At 47.4% G+C, this 19,282-nt stretch overlaps 1 protein-coding gene across 1 annotated transcript in view; it reads left to right on the top strand.

The window, feature by feature from the left end:
- LOC147718900 (gamma-aminobutyric acid receptor subunit beta-4-like) overlaps window positions 1-19,282 on the top strand; it is a 790,247-nt gene that overhangs the window by 426,245 nt on the left and 344,720 nt on the right. Inside the window, exon 4 of the mRNA XM_086967262.1 lies at window positions 9,122-9,342. Within this exon, the coding sequence (XP_086823388.1) occupies window positions 9,122-9,342 (221 nt within the window). The remainder of the gene's footprint in view (window positions 1-9,121; window positions 9,343-19,282) is intronic.

Below are 19,282 nucleotides of genomic sequence, written 5' to 3'. Positions count from 1 at the left end.
TTGTGCCAAGTGTTTAGGAGTTATGACCAGAAGTGTGTTCTTATTTTATGTGTTCCTATAGTTTGAGTGTGAGATGTAACTAACAGTGCACGTGTGAGTACCATCAACAATTTGCACATGCACTAGATGGAGCAGAGTGGCAGCCGAAGCATGCAGCACCATGCAAAATATAATACATTTATTCGTTTTTTACTGTATTACCTAAATGTCATGCAATGTGGCCCTTGTCTCGCTGACATCTACCAGTAATTTGCCTGTTAGAACTAAGGTATGTGCATTTAAATGCTGGTGGGAGCCCAGAAATAAAAAAAAAATGCATGCAGCTTCACATCTCTGAAAGAATAACCACGTCATAAACCTGCCACTGCCTTAAGAACCTGGTGCAACAAGCACAGCCTTCTGTTCCGCTGCGATACAATATCATGGCCGGGCAGGAGACGGAACAAGACCTCGCCTTGTACGAGGCTGCAGGCTGAACTGCGGAGAGTGTTCTCGTCAGCCTGCTTGTCTGCGCTCTCAGCCAAAGACTCCAGTCCATTAATGCTTCTGTGTCGCCCCCTTCTCCGAAGAGCACTCTGACCTATCAATATTGCATGACTGCATGCCTCTTCCTTTCTTCGGGTCCTTATTCGCCGCGCGCGCACGCACGCCATTCGTCAGGAATGAAGTGGGAAGCGAGAGGGGGGGGAACGCGGCCGAGAGAAATGGAGCCGGGAAAGGTTTCTCTTATTAAAGTCATGTATTCTAAAGCCCAAAAGGGGCGAGGTGGCTCGTAAGTGGGAAACGCCTCCAGTGCTTCGTGTAAAAATAGAAATGCTGCAATATCAAGCTAAAGTATTTATGCCGGCTATCGCGCTCCCCGGTTTCCCGTGTCTGTTCGTTTGATCAACGGCCATTGCTCAGGCACGTAAATTCATTCTGGAATTTACGAAGACGCTGAAGGGCAGTGACCTCATTCTTGTCAATGAGCGCGTTTTAGTATCGCTACAACGAGCAGCCTTTATTACGAGCAGAAAGATTTACATGACAGCAATGGGACCGGAAGGACTTACATTGTGGATAGACGGGCCATCCACGCGCGCTGAGGTATCTTACCCGAGAAATCGACATGTTGAGGATGTGCAGTGGAAGGCTATAAGAAAGCGGTGCTTGCCTTGTAATCGGAAGTTATACCCTGTATTTTTCCATATGTGATAATATTTTTTGAAAAAATGGCCGCAGAAATATTTCCCGCCATAGTGACTTTCACAGGTGTACAGTTGAAGGGGGGTGGGCATTCTTCCATGACCTAACAAGTAACAGGATCCTCTGGGAGCTCTAAACATAACTCTTTCATGGTTTAGGATCTCATAATCAGACGGATCCTCAACCTATCATATGATACATTCTTCAGGGGGGCGATCCATACTACTGAGCCCACTGGGAGAGAGAAGACAGGAGTTAGTCAAGGCACTGAAGAGAGGTCAGCTAGAGAGAACTTAACATATCACTCCATAACTAATGCAAAATCATAAATATTCCTGAAGGATGCATCAGTTTAAATCGATGTACATGCTCCTTGAACAGCACCTCCTTCGAGCTACTAGGAACAATTTATGAAACATACATGGGGAAGCACAACTGTCAAACCCAACCCATTGGGAAGAAGTGCAATGGAATGTGCCTCATGGCAGGTGAGAAAGGCTTTTTTAAACTAAAATGTAAAATTCCAGTACTTGTATCACCCCACGAAGGGGTATCTCGGCGCTGGGGGCCATGGGAAGATAAAGCAAGCTATTGCCCAGAGTCGCATGGTGCTGGTCAGACCCCTGCCACCGGAGCCAGGGATTGAACCGTGATCCCCAGCGTCCAGTGTCAGGGAATTACCAAGGGCAGAGGAGGAAACCCATAGCAACAGGTCTTCCCTCTCTAGGTCACCTAAAAAAGTAGAGATAACCTTTACAGCAATCTCCAACATGCTGTCACCTCTTCAAGGTGTCTGTCAGCTCTACTAAGTCAATTCCTGTCAGGTAAGGACAGCTCTAGAATGGATATCATGTTCACCTCAGAGCATACCTACACCATTGGAGACTTTTCAACCTGAGGTCACCTACATGATATGGCTAAATGTGGCCTGACACCTATCCAGTCTTCATATCGACAGCCTAAGGACTAACTCTGCATTAAAGTATGTGCACAACTTGTCCATGAAGCTACTATTGTTGGCTTCCGAGTCCTTCATCCACATAGGAGAAATTTGAACTGTCATCTACCTCAGCTGATTGGATTGTAGAGGGAAGGCATAGATTGTGGAGTGGGCTGACCCTTTATTAAAGGAACCTTGACCTCTCCAAGAAACTGAAACTTTCAGGTGCCAGCCGAGACTCACAATATGCTAAATTGCTCCTCCTTGAACCCCCACCTTCAAGCATGAGCAATACATGAGTCAATCCTTCTCCTTTGGAACTCGCGCCACCGAGCCTCTACCTGACCACACCTTCAATAAAATACCTCAAATCTCTTCTCTTTGAACGACCCCTGGCATAACCCCTCCTACCCCTGACATTCCTGTTAAATGCAAATTAACCTTAGCCAATCAATCAATCAATCACATAATTTGTATAGCGCACTGCTCACCCGGAGGGGTCTCAAGGCGCAGGGGGGGGGGGGTGGGGGCGTCACTGCTCAAAAAGCCAGGTCTTGAGTTTCTTCCTGAAGGAGAGATGGTCCTGGGTCATCAGTAGGTGGATGGGGAGGGAGTTCCATGTCTTGGCCGCCAGGTAGGAGAAGGATCTTCCTCCGGCGGTGGCTCTGCGAATGCGTGGTACAGCGGCGAGGGCGAGGCTGGTCGATCGTAGCTGGCGGGTGGGCGTGTAGAAAGTCAGGCGGTTGTTGAGGTACTTGGGGCCCAGGTCGTGGAGAGCCTTGTGTGCGTGGGTGAGGAGTCTGAACGTGATCCTCTTGCTGACGGGGAGCCAGTGCAGGTCTCTCAGGTGAACGGAGATGTGGTTGTGTCGAGGGATGTCCAGGATGAGTCGTGTGGAGGCGTTCTGTATGCGCTGGAGTCTTTTCTGTAGTTTGGCTGTGGTTCCCGTGTAGAGTGTGTTCCCGTAGTCCAGTCGGCTGGTGACTAGTGCCTGGGTGACCGTCTTCCTGGTTTCGGTGGGGATCCATCGGAAGATCTTGCGGAGAATGCGCAGGGTGTTGAAGCATGATGATGAAACAGCGTTGACTTGTCTGGTCATCGAGAGGGACGAGTCCAGGATGAAGCCCAGGTTGCGTGCGTGGTCCGTTGGCTTGAGAGTGGTGCCCCGGGCAAGGGGCCACCAGGAGTCGTCGCAGGCGGAGGGCGATGATCCCAGGATGAGGACTTCTGTCTTGTCTGAGTTCAGTTTCAGGGGCCTGTTCTTCATCCGCTCGGTGACGTCTTTCATCCCTTCGTGTAGGCTGTCTCTGGCGGTGGCGGGGTCGTTGGTGAGGGAGAGGATCAGCTGGGTGTCGTCGGCATAGGAGATGATGTTGAGGTTGTGTTGGCGTGCGATGGCTGCGAGAGGGCTCATGTAGACGTTGAAGAGGGTTGGGCTGAGTGAAGATCCTTGTGGTACGCCACGGATGACTTCAGTGGCCTCGGATCTGAACGGGGGAGGCAGATTTTCTGGGTTCTTCCGGCGAGGAACGAGATGATCCACTCCAGTGCCTTCTCTTGGATTCTGATGTTGCTGAGGCGCTGTGCTAGGGTGCGGTGGCAGACAGTGTCGAACGCTGCAGAGAGGTCCAGGAGGATGAGGGCCGCTGTTTCTCCGTTGTCGAGCAGGGATCTGATGTTATCGGTGGCTGCGATCAGGGCGGTCTCTGTGCTGTGGTTGGCTCGGAAACCGGACTGCGAGGGGTCGAGGGATCCGTTTGTTTCGAGGAAGGTGGCGAACTGTCTGTTGACGGTCTTCTCAATGACTTTGGCAGGAAAAGGGAGGAGCGAGATGGGGCGGAAGTTCTTGAGGTCGGTGGGGTCCGCTGTTGGTTTCTTCAGGAGGACGCTGAGCTCGGCATGCTTCCAGCTCTCCGGGAAGGTGGTGGTGTTGAAGGAGATGTTGATGATGTCCCGGAGTTGGGGTGCAATGATGGAGTCGGCTTTGTTGAAGACGTGGTGGGGGCAGGGGTCGGTTGGGGATCCGGAGTGGATGGTGTTCATCGTGCGGGTGGTGTCTTCGGTGCTGACCGGGGTCCAGGTGCTGAGGGTGGTGGTGAGGGGTGCTGGTTCGGTAGTTGGGTGCGTGGTAGGTGCACCGAAGCTGTTGTGTATGTCGGTGATCTTGCGGTCGAAGAAGGAGGCGAGTGAGTCGCAGAGGTCTAATTAGAAATTAGAAATTAAATTAGAAATTAGAACCAAGGTCTTGCGAGGGGGTGATGTCGTTGTTTCCGGCGCTGGGGTTGGAGAACTCTTTGACGATGCTGAAGAGTTCCTTGCTGTTGTGGGTGTTGTTGTCCAGTCGTTCTTTGAGTGTTGTTCTTTTGGTGGTGCGGATCAGCTGGTGGTGTTTGCGGGTAGCGTTCTTGAGGGCAGTCATGTTTTTTGTGGTCTGGTCGTGGCGCCAGGCTTTCTCGAGTGTGCGGCATTTCTTCTTGGAGTTTTTGAGTTCGTCGGTGAACCAAGAGGCTTTCTTGCTGCCGGGTCTGCTGGAAGGGTTCTTCAGTGGTGCGAGGTCATCTGTGCAGTTGGTGAGCCACTGTGTGAAGATGCGGGCTGCTTCGTTGGGGTCTGTTGTGCTGGTAGGAGGGTTCTGGCTGAGGGACGTGGTGAGCTGGTCGGAGGTGATCTTGCTCCAGCTCCTTCCGGGAGCCTGTTGCAGGTGGTGGTGGGTCGTGGTTCTTCTGAAGCTGAAGTGGACGCAGCTGTGATCAGTCCAGTGTAGTCCGGTGGAGTGGCTGAAGGAGATGTGCTTGCTGGAGGAGAAGACGGGGTCAAGCGTGTGTCCAGCGTAGTGGGTGGGGATGTTCACCAGTTGCTTGAGTCCGAGGTTGGCGAGGTTGTCCAGGAGGGTGGTGCTGTTGTTGTCATTGTAGTTCTCCAGGTGGAGGTTGAGGTCCCCTAGGAGGATGTAGTCAGTGGAGGAGAGGGCGTGCGGGCTGATGAAGTCTGCAATGTCTTCGCTGAATTGTGTGCGTGGTCCCGGGGGTCTGTAGATGAGAGTGCCTCTGAGGGTGGTCTTGGGGTCGGTGTGTATCTGAAAGTGGAGGTGTTCGGCGGCGGTGAAGATGTCGTCGGAGTTGGTCATGATGCGGATGGTGTTCCTGTGGACGATGGCGATGCCTCCTCCGGTTTGGTTGACGAGATCCTTCCGGGTGATCTTGTAGCCTTCCAGTATGTCTATGGCGATGTCGGGGGATGAGGAGGCGCTCATCCATGTTTCTGTGAGGAAGGCGACGTCTGGTGATTTTGTGTCGAGCAGGTTCCAGAGTTCGATGGCGTGCCTGTGGATGGAGCGGGTGTTGAACAGGATGCACTTGAGGTGGTTGTTGCTAGTGTCAGACTCGACGGGTGCGGTGCAGGTCTGGAGGCAGGTGAACTTGCAGGCTTTGCAGGTGAAGGGTCCGTGGGTGCGTTTCAGGGTGGCTCGGTAGCAGGCGGGGTTCCTGTCGGGTTTGAGTGCGTTGAGGGTGTCGTCGTCGTAAGTCCGTCGTGTGGGCTGGCATCTTCGGGGCCCAGGGGTCCTGGCGCTGGGCGCAGTCCAGGCGCGGATGGGTGCAGATGGGCTTGCCTTTGGCGCGCCTTCGGGGCGCAACCGGCGTGCCCGCTTGCGCGTGAACGCTGTGCGTACGTACGGACTCTGCCATAAATGGCGAGAGGGGGGAGGAGGGAGGGAGGAGCAGCTGGGAGGCAGGAGCGGGGTGGCGAATGGGAAGGGGAGAGGGTCTAAGGAGAAAGAGGGCGGGGCTGCAGGGGAGCAGCGGCAGGGAGCGGGGAGCGGGGTGTAACGGCGGGAAACGGCAAACAGCAGAAAGTCAGGAAAAAAACACACAATCAGGGGCACCACACGAGGGGTGGACAACACTGCTAGCACGAGAAGGTGCAGAGAAGAGTACAGAGAGGTACAACACTGCTGGCACGAGACAGTACAGAGAATAGTACAGAGAGTACAGCGTAGAGAGTACAGAGATGTGCAGAGAAGCGGTGACACCAACGGAGGCACAGGGGTCACGGCCTCGGGCGGCGGCGAACGGGCGGGGGAAGCAGGGAGACCGGGTCACTCAGGAGGAGCCACGCGGCGAGTGGAGCGACCATCTCTGAAGATGTCAGGTCAGGTCACCCAGCCAGCAAAAACAATTGTTGTCCAGCTTGTGGCATTGTACTACCTGCCTGTCACTACTATGTTTTATAATGAATATGTGTGAAGTGTTCCATCTCTTGAGGGGCTAACCTGGTGTTCTCTCCACCATTAATGTTAGATGTATATTTCCTGTTTGTTATTGATACGCCCTGCTTCTTTGTAAAGCACTCTGTTGCCTATGGACCATGTCCGCCCTATATAAAATCGCAAAAATAAAATGAATGAAATGTAATTATAATTGTATTTATTTATTTATTTTTGTGATTTCATATAGCACAGACATGGCCTTTAGGCACCAGAGTGCTGAATTATAAAGCATGAAAAATACAACATGAAGAGGTTACTGAGTTTGGCCAGCAGGCAAGAGTTATGCTGTTGCCAGATTCTACATAATGCACCAAATAACAAATACGTAGTACAAGGGAGACCTTGAGCTCCTTTCACATTTTTTTTAACCATACCTTTCTGGGTGGGCCTTATAATCCGAAAGTCAGACCTCTCATCTCCCCTTATAGTTATCTGAGCACATCTTTCTATAATATGGAATTGCCCTTGTCCTGATTTTCTTGTTTATGCATTTATTGTATAGTTTGTGCAAAGTGTGGCATGCTGCTTAGCGTAGATTCAGTGCACTCATGAAGGGGACAAACAAGAAGGAAATAATTACAGTTCAGGAAATCTAGTCCGTCAATTGAACCATTTCCTGTTTGTTGGAGACCCCTTCTTTTATGTGTATTATTGTGAAAGCTTTGGATTTGTGAACTGCAAAAAATATAAATGTTCATGTGTAAGTGGCTTTGTCCAGTCTTAGGTTTCATACTAGCTGGGGAATAACACTGTATCAGGAATAGCTCATATAGCTATTCCTGATACACAACGATTCACATTGTCTCATAACCAATCACTTTGTCTTCTCACCCAAGAAGTACCTCTTAAGGGCACATTGGACTTCTACAGACCTATATTTTAAGTGCCTTAAGGGATCATGAGTTGAGGCTTAACACCCAATACTTGTGGGTGCCCTCTATAGTACTCACAGCCAAACTGATGGTGGAGTACTACTGGTTATAAAGATTGTGTTTCTAAATATTTACTATAGATGCACTATTTCACTTTTTAATAACAGAGTGACTCTACACATTTGTTCCTGATGAACACCACTATATATCATGATAGGGTACCTTTGATTTTCTGACACATGTTGATCTCTGTAGCATTATTAGATAGAAGTTAATTTCCCTCTTAGTTTTATGCCTATTCTCTGGGTGCACTCAATAAAATTTGAAAATGTATCCCCCAAGAGGTAGTTGTAATCCCTGCAGTGTCTACATAGCACTCTGTGGCTCCCACTCACACCGATTGCTCGCATAGGTTTACACACTCCAAGGTGAAACATCAAGTGCTCCTCCCCTGTTCAGAGAGTTGTAGCCCACACCGTTTACCTTTGCTGACAAATGTGAGGAGGATACCTATGACGAAGCATGCCATCTAAGTATGGGTGAGGGGTTCTGACCTATTTATGGGATTTTTTTCAATTAGAGAGGCAAGTTGATCAGTAACCTCCCACTGTGATTGGTTAACAGACTGTGAGCATCATTGTGTTAGGACTAAGTATTTTAGGTGGAAATGTAAATTAAGTCTTTAAACACCCCCCTTTGACCCTCAATTGTGCAGATAATTCATAAAGTACAACATATCTACTCAAAGTGAATTAATAAGGAGTTTAACTTTAAGCCTGGGTGAAGAGGTGAGTTTTCTAGGGTCTTCTTCAATTTTAGGTAATAATTTTCAAGTTTCTGATGTGGCGGTAGAGTATTACACAGGGATGAACCTTAAGCACAAGGCGATTGTCTGCCAAATTATGTGAACTAAACCCACACACTCTGTTGTATTGTAGTCAACTGGCCTGTAACTTGGTGATATAGAAATTGATTTAGACAATTTGTCCATTCCTTCTATTGCAATGTGATTGCATTGAGCACACGTAATATGATACTTTTAAAGCCATGCATGTCGTAAGCAGAATGTTGCTATTATGTAAAGTACCTCAATGAAAAGTAACCTGACCTCACTGAACGATTCTTAATATAAAAATGAAGGAGTACTGTATTTTAGCCTATTCCACAAAGTGTGCATGGAAAAAAATCTTCTGAACAGCTCATTGTGGATTTGTAACAAAGTGATATCCTTTTGTCCACAAGTACTTAAATGCACCAACTATCTGTGCGTGTGCCCTGATATATTTTAATTGCTGATTGTCTTTTTCAAAAGTGTCGTCATTAGTCAATAAAACTATAAAACAGCAAATCTATCTGTTGAAAGAACACATTAATTAATTTAGAGAAAAATAAGCGTTTCGCAATTCTACATCCAACTTCGAAAGAATTCGAAGTTTGTTGAATACGAAGATTTTAGTTCTATGTAAATGTGTTTTTATGTGTGCATTGTAAAATGATCTGGTACAAGTCTCCTTAACTGCTTTACATTTTCTTACTGTTATAATTGTATTCGGGTTTCTAACGTTATTCACAACAGATGAAAACCAAATACCCCTGGCCTGTATTTTACAAACTGGAATTTTGCTCTGATCTAAATCCTGCCTTTTCTCTAGATCTCATAAATGTTCTTTATTCAAGTACATTCGAGTCTTTCTTATTACTGTTTGTAGACTTCCAATATTGACTCACACGCACTCCATAAGATACTTCTCAGGAGTCTTTTCTAGATTCTCGATTCTCGGGTGCTTTGAATGGGCAAATATTTTGTTTCATTATTTCCTGTAAATCTAACAGGAATATATATTTTCCATTTTTCAGGATTATACAATCACCATGTACTTTCAACAGAGCTGGCGTGACAAGCGACTTGCCTACACAGCTATTCCCCTGAACCTTACCCTGGACAACCGAGTGGCTGACCAGCTTTGGCTTCCTGACACCTACTTCCTGAATGACAAGAAGTCCTTCCTGCACGGGGTTACTGTGAAGAATCGGATGATACGATTACATCCTGATGGAACTGTGCTGTATGGACTCAGGTGGGTAAATCTCAGTATTCAAAAAAAGGCAGCTTACCACGACAAACCGTTTGTAAGTGTGTAGGCACCTCACTTGTATTAGAACAACACATGTGCTGAAAGGCTTGTTGATAACTTGAACAGTTTTTAATCTATTGGTGAATGATGCTTAACGATCTGTTGTTAAGAGACAGAATAAGATAGGGTATTCACAGTATTGTAGCATGATTTGTGATCTTAAACTTTCCTGCACTGCACCTAGAAGTTTGGGGGCACATTTACTAAAATTTCAAGCAACGGAGGGCAGCAAGCAAAGTTGCTGAGCAGCGTTGCGTGAAAGGTGGAGGGCAGAAATGCTCCATATTTACAAAGATATGGAGCATTTCTGCTCTCTCCTTGTGCTGGTGCACTTCAGCCAGCCTAGCACCAACGCAGGCACCCTTGTACCAGGGTGCAAGGGTGCCTGCTTTACAAAGAGAATTCTTTTTGCACAGGACTGGATACCTTTCTGCATGAAAACAATCTCACGAGGCATTTTCCTCTTTCTATTTGTGCTGCAGATTGCAGCACACATAGAAAGACGAAATAACGAGGAGAAAAAAATATTATTCTCCTCTTTACCTCATCCTCTGGTAGGCGTAGCTATTTTTACGCAATCCCAAGGTTGCAAACCTTTGTAAATCAGGGTTTGTTTGAAATCCATGCGTAGATGCATGGAAACATCCATGTTCCACCTCCCAGATTGAAATGTAATGCAATGCAGCAAGAGCCTCTGCATTGCGTTACTTTTTAGGTCGAGCAGACCTACCCTAAATGCGTGAGCATTGAAGGTGTCTGCTTCAGACCTATTGTGGCCCGTTAGGCCCGTTATTGGGAATGTGGACACCAATCTGACACAAGCGTCTTCCTTCGCAGTTTTCACCGCGGGAGCGCGCGTCTGACCCACGCATGCGCAGAGTTCCCGCGCATGCGCAGAGTAACTCACAGCCCTTGCTCACACAGACGCAGGCAGGCAGCCCCCACCCCTCTGCATGCACGCACGCACACACAGGCGAGCGCATGCACACGCAGGCACACACATACAGGCACACAGACACTCGCTCACACACACACACCTCCCCCACAGTCACACGCACGCACACATACATACAAAGCCCGCCCGCCCCCGCCCGCACTCGCGCGCGCACATGCTCCCCCCCCCCTGCCCCCCCGGTCAGCAACCCACTCACCGGCTTCCTTCGTGCGGCAGCTCTTCTCAGCTGCAGGGCCCGGCAGCAGGACTCTTCTTCCCTCCTTAGGCTCTGGGGCGCAGGGTAGGCTCCTGATACGGCCCCGTCCAATCGCGGCTCTTCCGTGGGAGGCGGGGTAGGCTCCTGCCCTCCTACTTCCTGTTTCCTGTTGTCGCGCCGGCCTGCCTGACTTCCTGGTCGCAGGCCGGCAGAGTGACGGCGGTGATTTGCGGTATTTATTTGTTTAGTTATTTATGCATTTTTATATAGCGCTGACTTTACCCGAAGGCGGTATTTATTTATTTATGTATTTATGCATTTTTATATAGCGCGGACTTTACCCGAAGGCGGTATTTATTTATTCATGTATTTATGCATTTTTATATAGCGCGGACTTTACCCAAAGGAGTCAGAGTGCCTCACATTAGGAACAGAAATGAAACATAATGAGAAATATTACAAAAGAACAGGTTGCAAAAACATACGTTACTTACATAAGGTAATAGTGACAATTGTGAGCAAACAAAATACATGAGGTAGTAAAAATTGTGAGCAACCACAATACATGAGGTAGTAAAGGTAATAGTGACAATCGTGAGCAAACAAAATACTTGAGTAAAAATTGTGAGCAACCAAAATACATGAGGTAGTCAAAAGTGCACAAGAGGAAAAATTGTGAGCAACCACAATACATGAGGTAGTAAAGGAAGTCTTACTCACAAATAGCGCGAGGACGTGAATTACTTTTGGAGGTGTCTCTGGAGGAGGAGAACTTTGAGGTCCCTTTTGAAGGCCTAGGAGGAGGCAGTGGTCCGGAGCTTTTTTTTGTCCTCTCGCGGTTTGTAAATACAAAACATATTGCATTACAAATGCTATAGGTATCACATTTGCGAAAGTTATAACTATTGGCATTGTAAATGACGAAGCTATTAATTTAGCTATTTAAAAAAAAAGAAACATAAATAAAAACTTTGCCATTTACAATACCGATAGCTCAAACTTTCCTAATGCGAGACCTATTGCATTGCAAATGCTTGTTTTATAAAGCCACGCAAAGGGGCTCAAATCTTGCATGTCTTTGTAAATATCAACGAGCATTTTGCGTTATGCATGCAGCACAAAAGTAATGCAAACATGAAACAAAATGTTAGTAAATCTGGCCCTAAGAGTTCAACAGGAAAGGCTAATGTGACCGTTATCATACTTAGGCAGACCTTCGAGGTCTCCACTAGATTCTTCAAACTAATCTCTTGTGACCCATCTTTCAGGATTGGGAGACCCCCAGTAAAACATACATGTCTTCGTGTAGGGTGTGTGTAAAATTAAAAAAGGAATTGTAAGACAAATATGTACGGGAATGAGAGTAGTAAACTTCCAGGGGTTTATGTAAACGCACTATGGTTTAACAGAAGAGACTGAGGCCAGCAGGCCATGAAGACTCACAGGAGAAGAACATCATACAAAATATGGATTTAAAACTCAACTCTATTGCATTTAGTGAGTAAATGGGGATGTTATTCTCTGAAGAGTTCTGAGTCACATTGAATAGACATTGAGAGTGAACTTCGAAATGTACCTGATGACAATCAGAACCCTGAGGCGAATGACCAATCAATCAATCAATCCATTTGTATAGCACACTACTCACCCATGAGGGTCTCAAGGTGCTGAGGGGGGGAGGGGGCAATAGCTACTGCTCGGACAGCCAGGTCTTGAGAATTCTCCTGAAGGTCAGCAGGTCCTGGGTCAGACGCAGATGGGTGGGGAGAGTATTCCACGTCTTGGTGGTGAGGTTGGAGAAGGATTTGCCACCGGTGATGGTTCTGTGTATGCGTGGGACGGTGGCGAGGTTGGCGGAGCAAATCTGGCGATTCGGAGTGTAGAAAGTGAGATGCTTGTTGAGATATGCTGGTCCGGCGCTGTGGAGTGCTTTGTGAACATGGGTGAGGAGCTTGAAGGTGATCCTCTTGTTGACGGGGAGCCAGTGCAGGTCCTTCAGGTGGGCAGTGATGTGGGAGTGGCGGGGGATGCCAAGGACAAGGCGTGCAGAGGCGTTCTGTATACGTTGAAGTTTTTCCTGAAGTTTGGCCGTGGTTCCAGCGTAGAGGGCGTTGCCGTAGTCCAGTCTGCTGCTGACGAGGGCATGGGTGACCGTCTTTCTGGTTCCGGTGGGGATCTTGCGAAGCATGCAGAGGGTGTTGAAGCAGAAGGAGGAGACGGCGTTGACTTGTTGGGTCATTGAGAGTGAAGAGTCCAGGATGAACCCCAGGTTTCGTGCCTGGTCGGTGGGCGTCGGTGCTGCTCCCAGCGCAGCCGGCCACTAGGAGTCGTCCCAGGCGGAGGGTGAGGAGTCAAGGATGAGGACCTCTGTCTTGTCTGAGTTCAGTTTCATTCGACTGTTCCCCATCCAGTCGGCGACGGCCTTTAGTCCTTCATGGAGGTTCTTTTTGGCGGTGGCGGGGTCCTTGGTGAGTGAAAGGATCAGCTGGGTGTTGTCAGCGTATGAGACATTGTTGAGGTTGTGTGAGCGGACGATGCTGACAATTGGGGCCATGTAGACGTTTAAAAAGGTAGGGCTGAGGGATTATCCTTGTGGCACGCTGCAGATGATCTTGGTGGCTTCAGATTGGAAAGGGGGAGGCGGATCCTCTTGGTCCTGTCAATGAGAAAGGAGGTGATCCAGTCCAGGGCCTTGTCACGGATTCCTGCGTCAGGGAGGCATGTTCGGAGGGTGTCGAAGTCGGCTGAGAGTTCCAAGAGGATGAGGGCCGCAGTTTCACCTTTGTCCAGCATGGTCCTGATGTCATCAGTGACAGCGATGAGGGCAGTTTTGGTGCTATGCTTGCTGCCAAATCCTGATTGGGATGGGTCCAGGATGTTGTTCTCCTCAAGGAAGTAGGACAGTTGCTTGTTGATGATTTTTTCGATTACTTTTGCCGGGAAGGGAAGAAGTGAGATGGGTCGGAAATTCTTGAGGTCTTTTGGGTCCGCTGTGGGTTTCTTGAGTAGGGCGTTGATCTCAGCGTGCTTCCAGCTTTCCGGGAAGGTGGTGGTCTCAAAGGAGCTGTTGATGATCTTCCGGAGTTGGGGTGCGATGATGCAATTTGTTTTGTTGAAGACGTGGTGAGGGCAAGGGTCAGATGGTTAGCCGGAGTGGATGCTGTTCATGGTCTTGATAGTGTTGTCACTGAAGTGAGCCCAGGAGAGCAGGTCGTTGCTGGGGATCCGGGAGGGTGAGTTTGCAGCGTCGGTGGCTTTAAGAGGGTCTGGGTGTTGAAGCTGCCGTGTATGTCTGCAATCTTGCGGTGAAAGAAGGTGGCTAGAGAGTCGCATAGGTCTTGTGACAGCGGAATGTCGTTGGAATAGGAGCTGGGGTTGGAGAGCTCCTTCACGATGTTGAAAAGCTCTTTGCTGTTGTGTGTGTTGGTGTCGATGCGTTCCTTGAAGGTGGTCCTTTTGGTGGCTCAGATGAGTTGGTGGTGCTTGCGGCTGGCGTTCTTTAGGGCTGTGTGGTTGTCCAGTGTCTTTTCGTGGCGCCACTTTTTCTCGAGTTTTTAGCAAACCCGTTTGAATTCCTGGAGGTCGGCAGTGAACCAGTTGGCCTTTCTGTCAGTGCATCTGTTTGAGGGTTTTTTGTTTAGGCCGAGAGTGTTGGCGCAGTCGTTGATCCATTGCCTGAGGTTGCTGGTTGCGGTGTCGGTATTGGTGGAGTCTGTCGGTCGGTCACAAGTGAGGGTGGTGATAAGCTGGTCTTTGGTCACCTTGGTTCAGCTGCGGTAGGGCATCCGTTGCGGGTGGTAGTGCATGGTGGGTTCCTTGAAGGTGAAGTGGACGCAGCGGTGGTCGGTCAAGTGTAGTTTGGTGGTGTGGCTGAAGGTGACATGGTTGCTGACTGAGAAGATGGGGTCAAGTGTGTGTCTGGCAGTGTGGGTGGGGGTCGTGAAGTGCTGTTTGAGTCCGAGGTTGGCAAGGTTATCGAGCAGGGCAATGGAGTTGCTGTCGTCGGGGTTTTCGAGGTGGAAATTCAGGTCTCCGAGGAGGATGTAGTTTGTGGACGCAAGAGCGTTGCGCGCTGACGATGTCAGAGATGTCATCGATGGACTGTGGCAGGGGTCCGGGGGGGTCTGTAAACGAGGTGTTGGGGTCGCTGTGGATCTGGAAGTGCAGGTGTTTGGTGGTGCTGGAGGTATCAGTCTTGCTGGTTGAGACTCTGAGGGTACTCCTGTAGACGATGGCGATTCCACATCCTGGTCTGTTGGTGCGATCCCTTCTGGTGATCTTGTATCTGGCTGGGATGGCTATGGCAATGTCTGGTGCTAAGGAGGGGTTCATACAGGTCTCTGTTAGGAAGGCGACATCCGGGGAGGCTGAGTCGAATAGGTCCCAGAGTTCGTAAGCGGGTTTGTGGATGGAGCGGGTGTTGAGTAATATGCATCTGAGGCGGTTTCGTTCTGCTCTGACGGCTGGGGTTTGTGTGCGGGTGATCGGCGACTGGTGAAGCTGCAGCTACAGCAGGTGAAGGGTTCGTGGGTGAGTATCCGGCTGACCTGGAAGCAGTTTGATGGTTGACCAGTGTTGAATCCGTGGAGGAAGCTGGCGTCGTAGCGTTGTTGGGTGTCCTGGCCCTTGCGGGGGCCTGGCGCTGGGCGTGGTCCAGGCGCGGAAGGGCGCAGACGGGCTTGCCTTTGGCGCGCCGTCAGCACGCCATCGTCGTCATTTAAGTAGGGGAGAGGCAAGCGGCTGGGAGGTGGAATGGGGCGGGTTGTGGCGGGAAAGACTAACCCTGAGGCAGCGTTATGGGCTATGTGGAAAGCAGTGGAACAAGCCACTAATACAAAGAGCAGAAGAAGCAATACAAGATAAAGAGGCCAAGAATAACAAAATCCTATGAAAAGGAAAATGAGAGCACGAGACCCAGCAGGTAGGGGTCTCGAACCCTGTTTGTGTGGGGCTGAAGCTGAGCGCAGTCAGGCGGAGCTGCGGGGGAAGAGCTGATCTCTGACCGAGGTCACATAATTCACATTTTACCCATCTGCAGTTTTTGTTGTCCAATTATTATGTTGTTGATAAAAATGGGAATGAGATTACCTGACTTTCAAGTAGATCCCTTTGAGTTCTTCAACCTTAGGTATCCATAACACTGTCCATGAAGTTGTTTGATAAATGGTCCTCCCCACATTCATTATATTCACAATGCCACTTTCCATTAGACACAGGGTTGTGAAGTCATCTCTGCAGCTGGTCATCTGATTTTACCAAGGATGTTAGGAAGGGGAGGATGTTCCTATTTTTCTGTAGCAGGTACCTTGATGTGTTCTGTGAGTTTTCTTTTCATAACTGTCCATGAACATAGTAATGCATTCTAGGACAGCAAGTGTTCCTTGCATAAGCTCTGTGTAATCTTGAAGACTATCCACTGCTGCAACTACTCTTTTGACAAGGTATTAAAAAGCCTTGGGTTGGCTGAAACATGGCTTGGGTAATTGCAAGTACGGCACCTTGAAGGAGTTGACTTAGAAACAGAGGGTCCTATATCTGGCCTTAGTTACAGTAGAGGGCGTGGGTGTCCATGACGTAGCTTCATAGTGTCTGTTTATCATTTTTAATGGCTGCAGGTTTGGCAAGGGACACTCAGATGGTCAGGAGCCAATTTAATTGATGCATAGATAAAGCAGCATTCTACAATTTGTGTTTGTACACTACACCCTTTAAGATCCGTCTCACTTGAAAGAACTGATTCTGTTACCTAGACTCATTTTACACAATTTCAGTCTCTGAGCCCCTATTTTCTTTTTCTCCACTTAACACTGGAATTAGAGCCCCTTCTCATTCTACCTTATCCAAACCATTTAAGGGTCATCTTGTGAGCTAATTTTTCTTTAGATGCAACCACAGAAGTAGGGTTAGAGAAATTATTCTATATCCAATGGTATGTTAATGAATGGGTTAAGTGATAATATAGAGCTTTGAGAGCAATTCTGGGGTCTGCTACCAGTAGCTCGTGAGCTGCTGTACCTCTCCATCTACCTCTGAGTAACTCACCTGTGTGTAGCTCAGCTTATTAAATTAGAAAGCTTTTGCTTGGTTGAATTAAATATATATAATAAAATCACAACTATACAACACTAATCATATTAGAAGCTCCCAATGCGTTTCATTGAACATAAATAGCTCTCAGTACAGAAAAGGTTGGAGACCCCAGGCTCAGACCAATGTCTGGTAAAAATAAAAATCATCAATGGGCTCAGTGATTGGGCTTTGCACTCATGATAGAATATATGAATTAGAGCATTCTTAACTCTAGTATAGGTAGAACTTTAGACTTGCACTTCCCCCAAAGTTCTATCTCTGATAATTGCAAAATTGCATGTATATTCCAGCAACAAAATACCAAATAATTTCCATTCTTTCTGCACGAGATGGAGTTCCAGAAAGAGCACATTTTTTAGTAAATAAAGTGTGTAAGTATCAGATGAGAGTTTGTGATGCACTGCAGTTCGAAAGCCATTTGGAACATGGAATGAGCTAAACACAGCAACTCAAATATACAAAATGTGACCATCCCATAAATAAGTGATCTTCAATTAGATTCAATTTGAAGTAGAGGATGAAGCTCAATTTGGACACTCACTGGGTGTGGCAATGGCACTTGGTGTGGAGCTTTATCTTTGGGCACATCACACATATTCTTCCACAATACTGTACCCCAGTCTGTGTGGCAATTAATCAAAATGCTGAGAGCCAAGACATTGGGTTGCTGGTTGACTGGGGTGTGCGCCCTGATTAAGCAACAACCACTATCCTTGTCAGGGTTAGTCACAAGCAAACCCCAGGCTCTTTAGGGCTTACCCTTGGGGTGACCTGTATGTATAAAGAAAAAAGGTTAATTGTACCAGGTCGAAACAGCAGCTAAAAACTGCCCACACCACCTGCAATTGCAGACCTGAGACATGTTTAAAAGTGCTACTTAAGTGGATGGCACAATCAGTACAGCAGGTCCACTAGTAGCATTTCATTTACAGACCTTGGACACATGTAGTGCCACTTTTCAAAGGGGTTACAAGTAAAGTAAATATGCCAATGGATTATAAGCCAAGTTTACCATGTTTTAAGGAGAAAGCACAAGCACTTTAACACTGTTTATCAGTGGTAAAGTGCACAGAATCCTAAGTCCAGCAAAAACTAATTCAGCAAAAAGTGAATGGTCAATGCAAAATGTTTGGGGGTGACCCTGCAGAGAGGGCCAGGTCCAGTACTGGAGAATATTATTTTATGAAAACCCTGCTGTTCTTTTGTTCTTGTTTTGAAGGAGATTGTTGCAGGATCAAAACAATTTTAAGTTTAAAGATAAAAGAATGAAAGTGGCATCAGAGCTTTGCACATAGGACTGCTTTGATAATATATTTTTTGTTGGATGTTTAGCTTCAGAGCCTGAAAGCTCAGCAACACAAAACCGTGCACATAATATGGCATAATATTGAGATGTGAAAAGGTGCCCCAGAAACACTGGCTTTAAAGCTGATGGCGCCCAGTGCAACAATCTATGTTGACAACCTCCCCCAAAACCTCCTTCTCCACAAATTCCCTCATTAACTTGCACCAGCAGTGCTCTTCATCTTTCCATAGCCGCTCTCTCACATGCATTCCATTTGTTTTTATAATGCTACTCATAACAGTTTAGGGGATCAAAGTACTTTACATCACACACACATTATACAGAGTAAATGAATCATACATGTGTAAATCAGTCTATAGAAAATATTACATAAGGGAGAGGAGTTGGCCTAACGGCTAGGGCACTCGACCTTGAATCTGGGGAACCGGGTTCGAGTCTCCGCAATGACGCTGAACATCCTGTGATTCTGGGCAAATCACTTAATCTCCCCATGCCTAACAAAAATGAATGTGTCCTCCTGTAACGTAACTTATGCTATGTAAAGCGCTCTGATACTCGATTTGGGTCAAGTTCGCGCTATATAAAACTCTGCATAGAGCAATGATGATAACAAGGTATAGGAATCACATGACAATAATACTAGTAGCAGTATCTTTGGTCTGGAGAAGCACAAATTCAGGATTTCAAATGTACAACAGTGGTTAACTTTACTAACAAGATGCCGTGCTATATGCATGCAGGTTTTAAGGACCCTTCATAATTCACTGTATATTAGGATTGTAACTCGTCAACTGCAGGTAACAGAAGGATGTATGTTACAAAAGAAGTAACCCACTGACCTTCCCACATAACATACAGTTCTGTGATCTGCATGAGACACATCCTTTGCAGCAGGCGTATTAACCCTTTGCGCTGCTTTCTCAGGCGTCATAACTGAACTAGACAAAACTCTGAATCTCTCTCCAGCAGGAACATTAATTACCAGAGTTATTTTGAATTTTTGTTGATCCGGTCGTGACTTTATCCATATTACAGTGGGCTTAGTGCAGTGCTTTGCAGATGCTGTATTAAAATGAACTAGTGATGCCAAGAAAAGGTCTTAGGGCTGATGCTGCGGAAGCAGTGTAAATCATTGGTTGTGCATGTGTGGTGGAGTACACATGTGAGCTATGTAAATGTGCAGGTGTCATGTGGTGGAGGAAATTCCCCTAACATAGTGAGCTTTTGGCTTGTGCTCAAAAGAGGGATAGAGGAACAAGTGAAGCATGAAATCAGATGCATGGAGGTGGTCACTCTAAATATGATAGTGCACCATGCCTCAAAGCAACAAAGTGCA

The sequence above is a fragment of the Lissotriton vulgaris genome, chromosome 4_1 (assembly GCF_964263255.1).
Source record: "Lissotriton vulgaris chromosome 4_1, aLisVul1.2, whole genome shotgun sequence".
Lineage (NCBI taxonomy): Eukaryota > Metazoa > Chordata > Amphibia > Caudata > Salamandridae > Lissotriton > Lissotriton vulgaris.
This window is presented reverse-complemented; position numbering and strand designations above follow the sequence as displayed.